This window comes from Temnothorax longispinosus, chromosome 8, assembly GCF_030848805.1.
Source record: "Temnothorax longispinosus isolate EJ_2023e chromosome 8, Tlon_JGU_v1, whole genome shotgun sequence".
NCBI classification, from domain to species: Eukaryota; Metazoa; Arthropoda; class Insecta; order Hymenoptera; family Formicidae; genus Temnothorax; species Temnothorax longispinosus.
The window spans coordinates 4,173,637-4,184,614 of NC_092365.1; the positions used below are offsets into that span (position 1 = coordinate 4,173,637).

The window sequence follows — 10,978 nt, forward strand, 5'->3', positions numbered from 1 at the left end:
TATACTCTGTATGTACATTATACCAAATTTTGTTACCATTATGATGAGTTTGTGGTCGTAGTTTCATGATAAAGAAGGAGATAAAACAGAAACGATCAGTCAGTTCCATTTATATAGAAGTATGTTAAAATATATAACAGCTGTTTTCATGACCTAGAAAACAAGAATAATATCTCACAGTTATTTTCTTATTATTTTATCATAGTTTTTCAAACATATTATATCTCACTTATTCGGTATGATATTAAGGAAAAATGTGTATATCTCACGTTCTGATTTCAACGGACATTCAATCGATAATTATTTATTATAGTTCAAATCATGTTAAAATAAGCATCGAATGTTTTAAGGATTTCAAATATGTTTTATGTATAATATTTTATATTATAATAAATGATTTATATGTAGATTCAGTTACTTGTGACATAATTTGATAAATGTATGAATTATGTAAGTTTGAGAGTGCGTTGGAATAATAATCAAATACATAAAAAGTGTAAACAGTTTTCCTAGTTATTGAAACAAAAAGTCTTCATGTTTTATAGTTATCTAATAAATATTTACTTACCTAAATAAAGAAAATAATCTCCATTTACGGTCTGGATTAAATCTTGGTAGCTTGGATCTTGGTCAATTGATTGTATATATCATACGATCGTGTTTCACTTATTATTATTATTTACTTACTCATATTTTTTAAATAATTCTTGAAATATATTTATATCTTAATATTTTTATTATTTTATATGCGCGTTCATTAGATGAATGAAAAATAAATCAGTAAGTCAAGAATTATATAACGAGATATGTGTATATGATTATAAACATTTGCAAATGTATTTTAATTTTTTATTTAACACGGAGATATTTAAACAAAAAAAATATTATTTTTTTATATTATTACTTCTGATTTATAAGTACATATTTTTATTGTTATTGTTTTATCTATATAATTACGATTAGCTTAAATTACTTGGTATTGCTCGGGATTATTACGAAGTCTCAAAGGGATGAAATTATTTGTGAAGAAAGTAGGGTGTTTACAGGTTTCATGGTAACCTACATTTTCCGCAGAGATCTAGAGAGTAACTGTGCAAAATTTAGTCCAGATCAGTCAAAGGATTTAGGAGTTAACAAGGAACACACAGATAGACGTTCTAGTCTATATATCACGATTAATTCTTTAAGTTTAGTCAAGTGATCGAAGAAGATTTAAATATGTAACGGACATCCTAATAATCTAAAATAAATGCATATGCAGTTATTAATTGCCTTTCCTTCTCGTAAGAACTTCCATGTTATTAGTTTTATCAGTGGATAAGTTTAAAAGAATATTTATGTCACTTACATTGCCAAATGTTTTGAGCGACAGGTCAATGATATTTCCTGCTTTAAGTCTTAATGGAGTTATAGAAATGATTATGAGTAAAATCAATGATCGCGCTTTTGCATCCGGAAGATGATGCCATTCCAAGGTACATGCTGTTAATGCGACTTTGTCTCCCTAATTTTTATTAATTAATTACAAGCGTCAGTATAATGCGAACGAAAATAACATTCCGCTAATATACCGCTTCATTATATACCGGTTATTGTTTTCGATGGTGAATAACGGGCAACATACCTGATCGACGACTTGCTCGCCCATGTAGCAATATATAAATATGTTGAAACAGACCATTGTTAGCCCAAGGGTAACTGAGCACAGTCCAACAATATTATGATTTTCCCATTCCTGTAAATTGAACAATCTTATTAATTTTTTTGTACAACTTGACACCACGCAGAGTGCTCTGCCATGTCACGTTTATCTATACTTATATTTTCTTTAAAATTCATCGTTACGTAAATATTTCTGCGCACCATGATCACGTAATATCCTATGAGGCATAGCATAAAAGTAGATCCCAGGACTTCTATTAAACTCGGATACTGAATGGCATTCTGCACCAATTGTAAGAAACTAAAATGTATGGCGAGAAAACTATGAAAATCGTGTTTAACAAAAATTATTAGTTGCTAATCCAAAATTTCTTTGATAATTGATGACACGTTACCCATTTTGCGTAGAACTATCGCGTATTAAGCTCTGACATAGTCTCTAGTGAAGTTAGAATTACATTAAAGAATCAGCGAACGGACCTCATCATTGTACGCAAGAAAAAACTCACTTTCTTATTTTTATTTGATGTTCCACGACAATGGCCAACTTCTTGTTCAAGTTTTCCAGTCGACTCTCATTCACGAAATCATTCATTAACGTCACGAGTATGTCCGACTGCACGCAAAAGTGCATCGCGCAAAGTGTCACGAAACTAAAGGTTGCCACCGTAATCGTGTACTTTATAATTCCCGTGCAAAATTGTATGAATAATACAATTTCGTAAGTGGGACTACGCTGAACGTCCAATATAACAAGATGGGCCGGGCACGGCAATGGTCTGATTGTGACATTCTGAGGGGTAACGATCTTCCCGATTGCCAACGGCATGATCATTCGAAAAACCAGACAGAACAGATATGCAAATAGTGCGCACATCACAATCAGACGTTTGCCAGTTCTAACTTTGTCGATCATCGCGATGCGATCATTTAGATTGACGACGTTTCGCCAGTCTTCATCGATCAGGATTAGACAGTTTCGTATTTGATTCTTATAAAACAGCACGTAACCGTATTTGATTATTCCCACTATCGAGTATATCATCGTGCCCACGACTTTCAACCGCAAACGAACGTCCGTCAGTATCATGAACATATAGAGCACAGTCGGGATCGTCTCGCACAAGATAAGACCGACACACAGAAAAGCCAACGTAACTGTCTCTATCAGCTCCAGACAAATGGAATTCGTGCGCGCGAATGGCCATATGCCTATTAGGCGAGAGAAGAAGCGATTCATCGCGAAAGCGTTCTCTATGTCGTGTTCGTAATACTTGTTGGCAAACATCTTGAGAGACGGATTAATTTTACAATTTTTTATACGAAATCTCTGCACTTTATGATATGATGATACTGTGTATCATGGAAACGCTTCTGCACGATACTGAGACGAAACGTGTCTATTCACCATTGATCGCAACAGCGTACACTGACGTACGTACGGCATCCTTTACTGGATACAAACGTAATTTATAATTCACTTGCGCCTGCGTTTCGAAGGGACTGAAAAGCCACGTCAAGCAGACGGCTAATGTATGTATGGAGAAACTTTCCAGGAGATTGCGTGCAGATATATTTATGATTTTTTCCTCATGGAAAGGAACAAAAAGTTTTTTTTTCCTGGAAGCTAGGAAAGAGTTAACGTTTCGTAAAGAAAACTTATAATAACAGTATAAGCAGAACGCAGTTCTTGACTTTATAGAGTCTTCGTAGAAAAAGGAGAAAAATCATACCTATTACGAGACTATTTCTAACAATATTGTTTGTTGGTTATGTCATTGTAAATATATCTTTGGTTAAAACGTTATACAGTGCATTTAGATATTTTAGATAATAAGATTTGAGTTACGGTGCTGATTCGTGTAGAATAATATTTGATCGCGTGCCATGCTAATGCTTTTTTGCGAAAATGATTTCGAAGCAAAATAGAAAAATGCTTCTTGCACAGCTCATTTTGTATCATATAATACTGAAGCTGCTTGATACTTTAGGAAAAGTTTCAATGACATTTTGTTACATCTTTCGATTTCGTCGTCCCTGTGTCCGGCCGATCGATACGGAACGGTTGGTAGTTGAAATTGAAGATCGTTATTCCAGATCGTTGCCAGAAAGGCGCGAAATCAACAAGTCGCATTTGAGTTTTGAGTTTTCTCTAAGCTTTCGTTGACGTTTGACGTCTCGCGAGCGTCACCGGTTTTGACGAGCTAATTCGTGTTACAGAGGTGTTCTCTGTGTTCTTTGTTGGGTGTTCTAAACCTTCTTAACTTACAACCCAAGTTCTATATTCCCGCGAGTGCGTGAGTGCCGAGTCCGCGCCGAAGACGTAACAATATATTTAATCAAGAATATATTAAGACTAAAACCACATCGTATTAATTAATGACTGAACTGCTTTCTATTTTAATATAAAAATTTTAATATATAGAAGTCGCACTAAGAAACACAAAATTTTTATACACATTTTTTTATATAAAAGAATTATATCAAAATCAAATATATATTTAAGTATACTATGTATGTACATAATACCAAACTTTGTTACCATTATGATGAGTTTGTGGTCGTAGCTTCAAAATAAAGAAGGAGATAAAGCAGAAACGTTCAGTCTGCAGTTCTATTTATGTAGAAGTATGTGTGTTAAAATATATAAAAGCTGTTTTCATGACCTAGAAAACAAGAATAATATTTCACAGTTATTTTCTTATTACATTATCATAGTTTTTCAAACATATATATCATATCGCACTTATTCGGTATGATATTAAGGAAAAATGTGTATATCTCACGTTCTGATTTCAACGGAGATTCAATCGATAATTATTTATTATAGTTCGAATCATGTTAAAATAAGCCTCGGATGTTTTAAGGATTTCAAATATGTCTTATGTATAATATTTTATATTATAATAAATGGTAGATTCAGTTACTGTTTGTGACATAATTTGATCAAATTTAAGAATTATGTAAGTTTAAGCGTGCGTTGGAATAATCATAAATTACATAAAAATGTAAACAATTCTCCTAGTTATTAAAACGACAAGCCTTTATGTTTTATGGTTATCTAATAAATATTTACTTACCTAAATAAAGAAAAAGAACTCCATTTACGGTCTGGATTAAATCTTGGTAGCTTGGATCTTGGTCAATTGATTGTATATCATACGATCGTGTTTCACTTATTATTATTATTTACTTACTCATATTTTTTAAATAAATTTTGAAATATATTTATATCTTAATATTTTTATTATTTTATATACGCGTTCATTAGATGAATGAAAAATAAATCAGTAAGTCAAGAATTATATAACGAGATATGTATATGATTATAAACATTATTTGCAAATGTATTTTATTTCTTTATTTAAAACGGAGATATTTAAACAAGAAAAATATTATTTTTTTATATTACTACTTCTGATTTATAATTACAGATTTTTATTTTTATTGTTTTTTATCTATATAATTACGATTAGCTTAAATTACTTGGCATTGCTCGGGATTATTACGAAGTCTCAAAGGAATAGAATTATTCGTGAGGAAGGTAGGGTGTTTACAGGTTTCATGGTAGCCTACATTTTCCGCAGAGGTCTAGAGAGTAACTGTGCAAAATTTAGTCCAGATCGGTCAAAGGATTTACAAGTTAACAAGGGACATTCAGACAGATATTCTAGTTTATACATTACGGTTAATTCTTAAAATTTACTCAACTGATCGAAGAAGATTTAAATATGTAACGGACAGCCTAACGATCTAAAATAAATGCATACGTAATTATTAATTATTTTTCTTTTCCAGAAGAACTTTTATGTTATTAGTTTTACCAGTAGATCAGTTTAAAAGAATATTTATGTCACTTACATTGCCAAATGTTCTGAGCGACAGGTCAATGATATTTCCTGCTTTAAGTCTTAATGGAGTTATAGAAATGATTATGAGTAAAATCAATGACCGCGCTTTTGCATCCGGAAGATGATGCCATTCCAAAGTACATGCTGTTAATGCGACTTTGTCTCCCTAATTTTTATTAATTAATTACAAGCGTCAGTAATGCGAACGAAAAAAAATAACATTCCGCTAATATACCGCTTCATTACGGTTATTGTCTCCGATGGTGAATAACGGGCAACATACCTGATCGACGACTTGCTCGCCCATGTAGCAATATATAAATATGTTGAAACAGAGCATTGTTAGCGCAATGATAAATGAGCACAATCCAACAATATTATAATTTTCCCACTCCTGTAAATTGAAACCACTCTTATTAATTTTTTTGTACAACTTGACACCACAACGCCGAGTACTCTGTCATGTCACGTTTATCTAAACTTTATATTTTCCTTAAAACTCAACGTTACATAAATATTTCTGCGCACCATCATCATGTAATAACCCGCGAGGCATATCAGCAAGGTTGATCCCATGACTTCTATTAAATTTGGATACTGTGTGGTATTCTGCACCAATTGTAAGAAACTAAAATGCATGCCGAGAAAACTATGAAAATTGTTTTTAACAAAAATTACTAGTTGTTAATCCAATATTTCTTCGTATAATTGATGACACGTTACCCATTTTGCGTAGAATCTATCGCGTATTAAGCTCTGACATAGTCTCTAGTGAAGTTAGGATTACATTAAAGAATCTGCGAATAGACCCCGTCATCATTGTACGCAAGAAAGAACTCACTTTCTTATTTTAATTTGATGCTCCACGATAGTGGCCAATTTCTTGTTCAAGTTTTCCGGTCGACTCTCATTCACGAAATCATTCATTAACGTCACTAGTATGTCCGACTGCACGCAAAAGTGCATCGCGCAAATGGTCACGAAACTAAAGGTTGCCACCGTAATCGTGTACTTTATAAATCCCGCAATAAATTCTATGAAAAACATGATTTCGTAAGTGGGACTACGCTGCACGTCAAATATAACAAGATGGGCCGGGCACGGCAATGGTCTGATTGTGACATTCTGAGGGGTAACGATCTTCCCCATTGACAACGGCATGATCATTCGGTAACCCAAACCGGTCAGATATGCAAATAGTGCGCACATCACAATCAGACGTTTGCCAGTTCTGACTTTGTCGATCATCGCGATGCGATCGTTTGGATTGACGACGTTTCGCCAGTCTTCATCGATCAGCATTAGACAGTTTCGTACTTGATTTTTGTAAAACAGCACGTAACCGTATTTGATTATTCCCACTATCGAGTATATCACCGCGCCCATGACTTTCAGCCGCAAACGAACGTCCGTCAGTATTATGAACATATAGAGCACAGTCGGGATCGTCTCGCACAAGATAAAACCGATACACAGAAAAGCCAACGTAACTGTCTCTATCAGCTCCAGATGAATGGAATTCGTGCGCGCGAATGGCCATGTGCCTATTATGCGAGAGAAGAAGCGATTCATCGCGAAAACGTTCTCTATGTCGTGTACGTAATACTTGTTGGCAAACATCTTGAGAGGCAGATTGATTTTACAATTTTTTATATGAAATCTTTCCACTTTATGATATGATGATACTGTGTATAGCATGGAAACGCTTCTGCACGATACTGATTGTGAGACGAAACGTGTCTATTCACCATTGATCGCAACAGCGTACACTGACATACGGCATCCTTCACTGGATACAAACGTGATTTATAATTCACGTGCGCCTGCGTTTCGAAGGGACTGAAAAGCCACGTCAAGCAGATGGCTTATGTATGTATATGGAGAAACTTTCAAAGTTGCGTGCAGATCTGTTTATTAGTTTTTTCTCATGGAAAGGAACAAAGAGTTTTTCTCCTGGAAGCTAGGAAAGAGTTAACGTTTTGTAAAGAAAACTTATAACAGCAGTATAAGCAAAACGTAGTTTTTGACTTGACAGAGTATCCGTGGAAAAGTAACTGTTCATATCAGTATATCCCAAACAATATTGTTTGTTGATTATATTATTGTGATCATTTATTTGATTGAAATGTACAGTGCATTTAGATAATAAGATTCGAGTTACGGTGTTCCATATAGAATAATATTTGATCGCGTGCCATGCTTTGGAGATTTTACCCAGGTAAGAAGCACATCGACATGACGTCTTCAGACGTCAAAATGACAGACTTTTGACGTCAATTAACGTCAAAATGACATGTGCTTCTTACCAGGGCAGTATCACGCGAGGTGGACTTTTGAAGCAAAATATTGTAGAATAATGCTTATTGCGTAACTCATTTATATCATATAATACTGAAGTGCAGCTTAATATTTTATGCTATAAGAAAAGTTATGCAATCAATATGATATAAGGATGTATTTAAACCAAGATCACATCGTATTATGCCTATCGCGTCTAAATTTTTTTTTTCGCATGTTTATGTCTTTTTAAGCATATTGCAATGTTACCGATACAACTTAACTTAGCTAGTTACGTAGAACGAACATTGACTGACAATTTATGTGTTCTGAAGTATATACGATACTTCAATCTGTTCGCGTATTACAATCACGCGCAATTGTTAACAGATGTACAACAGCATTTTTGTACATACGTGATTGATAAATATAAAATTACATGTTCAGTTATTTCTCTTAATATTTACTAAATGCTTGTGTTCATCTTGCAATGAAATGAAAATACTGATTATATAGAGAGATAAAATAGTAACCGCATAACTTTATTAAAAACTAAACTATTTTCTATGAAATTTTAATATAATTAAACCGCACTAAAAAACAAAAATTTGTGCACACATTTTTATATAGATAAATGAAAAATAAATCAGTAGAATCAAGAGTTATACAACGTCGTTTGAATATGATCATAAACATTTGTAAGTATATTCAATGTTTCATTAGGAAAGGAGATATTTGAAGAACAAAAACATTATTTTACATTACTACTTCAATTCTCTAGTTACAGATTTTTATTGCCACTATTTCATCTATATATTTACAACTAGCTCAAACTATCCGGCGTTACTCAGGATTATCACAAAGTATTAAAGGGATAAAATATCAGGGGAAGAGGTATTCATAGCAGCCTATATTTTCCGCTGGGTTCTGGAGAGTAACTATCCAAATTTTGTCCAGATCGGTCAAAGAGTTTAGCTGTTATTAGGGAACATACAGATAGACGTTCTAGTCCATATATCACGATTAATTCTTTAAGTTTAGTCAAGTGATCGAAGAAGATTTAAATATGTAACGGACATTTTAACGACCTAAAATAAATGTATATGTGGTTATTAATTGCTTTTCCTCCGCGCAGGAATTTCTATATATGCTACAAGTTTTATTATTAGATAAGTTTAGAAGAATGTTTATGTCACTTACGTTGCCGAACATTCTGTGGGATAGATCAATGACATTTCCCGCTTTAAGTTTTAATGGATTTTCAGAAACGACTATAAGTAAAATCAATGTTCGTGCTTTTGCATTCGGAAGATGATGCCATTCCAAAGTGCATGCTGTTAATGCTACTTTCTCTCCCTAATTTTTAATAATTAATTACAAGCGTCAGTAATGCAAACGAAAAAAAAAAAACATTCCGCTAATGTTCCGTTTTATTATTTTTCACATATTTTACGGTTATCGCCTCCGACGATGAACAACGATTCGACTACATACCTGCTCGATGACTTGCTCGCCCATGTAGGAATAGATAAATACGTTGAAACAGAACATTGTTAATGCAACAATGTATGAGCACAGTCGAAGAATATTAAAATTTTCCCATTCCTGTAAATTGAACAATCTTATTAATTCTTTTTTACAGAACACGCGACACAACGTATTTTGCTACGCGACGCGTTTATATCTACTCTTATATTTCGCTTAAAATTCTTTGTTACGTAAATATTTCTGCGCACCATCATCATGTAATAACCCGCGAGGCATATCAGCAAGGTTGATCCCATGACTTCTATTAAATTTGGATACTGTGTGGTATTCTGCACCAATTGTAAGAAACTAAAATGCATGCCGTGAAAACTATGAAAAACGTGTTTAACAAAAATTGTTAGTTGCTAATCCAATATTTCTTCGATAACTGATGACACGTTACCCATTTTGCGTAGAACCTATCGCGTATTAAGCTCTGACATAGTCTCTAGTGAAGTTAGAATTACATTAAAGAATCTGCGAATGGACCCCGTCATCATTGTACGCAAGAAAGAACTCACTTTCTTATTTTAATTTGATGCTCCACGATAGTGGCCAACTTCTTGTTCAAGTTTTCCGGTCGACTCTCATTCACGAAATCATTCATTAACGTTATGAGTATGTCCGACTGCACGCAAAAGTGCATCGCGCAAAATGTCACGAAACTAAAGGTTGCCACCGTGATCGTGTACTTAATAAATCCCGTGCAAAATTGCATGAGATATACGATTTCGTAAACGGGGGTACGCTGAACGTCAAATATAACGAGGTGGGCCGCGCACGGCAATGGTCTGATCGTGACATTCCGAGGAGTAACGATCTTCCCCAGTGACAAAGGCGTGATCATTCGGAAACCCACGCCGGTAAGATATGCAAATAGTGCGCACATCACAATCAGACGTTTGCCAGTTCTGACTTTGTCGATCATCGCGATGCGATCGCTGGGATTGACGACGTTTCGCCAGTCTTCGTCGACCAGCATTAGACAGTTTCGTACTTGATTCTTGTTAATTAGCAGGTAGCCGTATTTAATTATTCCTACTAACGAGTATATCGTGCAGCCCACGACTTTCAGCCTCAAACGAATGTCCGTCAGTATCATGAACATGTAGAGTACAGTCGAGATTGTCTCGCACAAGATAAGACCGATACACACAAAGGCCAGCGTGACTCTCTCTATCAGCTCCAGATGAATAGAATTCGTGCGCACGAATGGCCATATGCCTAACATGCGAAAGAAGAAGCGATTCATCGCGAAAGCGTTCTCTATGTCGCGTTCGTAATACTTGTTTGCAAACATTTTGAGAGATGGATTGATTTTACAATTTCTTATACAAAGTCTTTTTTTACTTTATAGCACGATGATATCATGCAGCATGGAAACACTTCTGTAACGCACGATACCGATGCGAACCGTGTCTGTTCGTCACTGATCGCAGCAGCGTACAGTATCCTTCGCTGAGTACAAACGTAATTCATAATTCACGTGCGCCTGCGTATCAAGGGGACTGAAAAGCCACGTCAAGCAGATGGCTAATGTATGCGTAGAGAAACTTTCGAAGGGGTTGCGTGCAGATCTATTTGATTTTCTTTCATGGGGAAAGGAACAAAAAGTTTTTTCCTGCCAGCTAGGAAAAAGTCAACGTTTCGTAAAGAAAACT

At 34.7% G+C, this 10,978-nt stretch overlaps 2 protein-coding genes and 1 long non-coding RNA gene across 5 annotated transcripts in view; 1 reads left to right on the forward strand and 2 right to left on the reverse strand.

The window, feature by feature from the left end:
• Positions 1-10,978, forward strand: part of LOC139817272 (uncharacterized) — a 213,164-nt gene that overhangs the window by 196,796 nt on the left and 5,390 nt on the right. The window lies entirely within an intron of this gene.
• Positions 920-3,088, reverse strand: LOC139817262 (odorant receptor 85c-like). The gene is made up of 5 exons (XM_071785215.1): positions 2,172-3,088; positions 1,864-1,963; positions 1,625-1,735; positions 1,349-1,504; positions 920-1,240 (listed from the first exon to the last, which is right to left on the reverse strand). Exons 1-5 carry the CDS (start codon positions 2,948-2,950, stop codon positions 1,190-1,192), a joined length of 1,197 nt encoding a protein of 398 aa, XP_071641316.1. The 5' UTR covers positions 2,951-3,088; the 3' UTR covers positions 920-1,189.
• Positions 5,009-10,679, reverse strand: LOC139817222 (odorant receptor 10-like). 3 transcript variants are annotated; one of them, XM_071785134.1, is made up of 5 exons: positions 6,355-7,727; positions 6,042-6,141; positions 5,797-5,907; positions 5,524-5,679; positions 5,009-5,415 (listed from the first exon to the last, which is right to left on the reverse strand). In XM_071785134.1, exons 1-5 carry the CDS (start codon positions 7,209-7,211, stop codon positions 5,365-5,367), a joined length of 1,275 nt encoding a protein of 424 aa, XP_071641235.1. In that variant the 5' UTR covers positions 7,212-7,727; the 3' UTR covers positions 5,009-5,364. The 3 variants fall into 3 exon arrangements, with proteins under 3 accessions (XP_071641235.1, XP_071641237.1, XP_071641236.1); XM_071785135.1 differs by lacking the exons at positions 5,009-5,415; positions 5,524-5,679; positions 5,797-5,907; positions 6,042-6,141; positions 6,355-7,727 and adding exons at positions 8,738-8,878; positions 8,991-9,146; positions 9,285-9,395; positions 9,527-9,626; positions 9,839-10,679; XM_071785136.1 differs by lacking the exons at positions 5,009-5,415; positions 6,042-6,141; positions 6,355-7,727 and adding exons at positions 9,285-9,395; positions 9,527-9,626; positions 9,839-10,679 and having other exon boundaries at positions 5,662-5,907.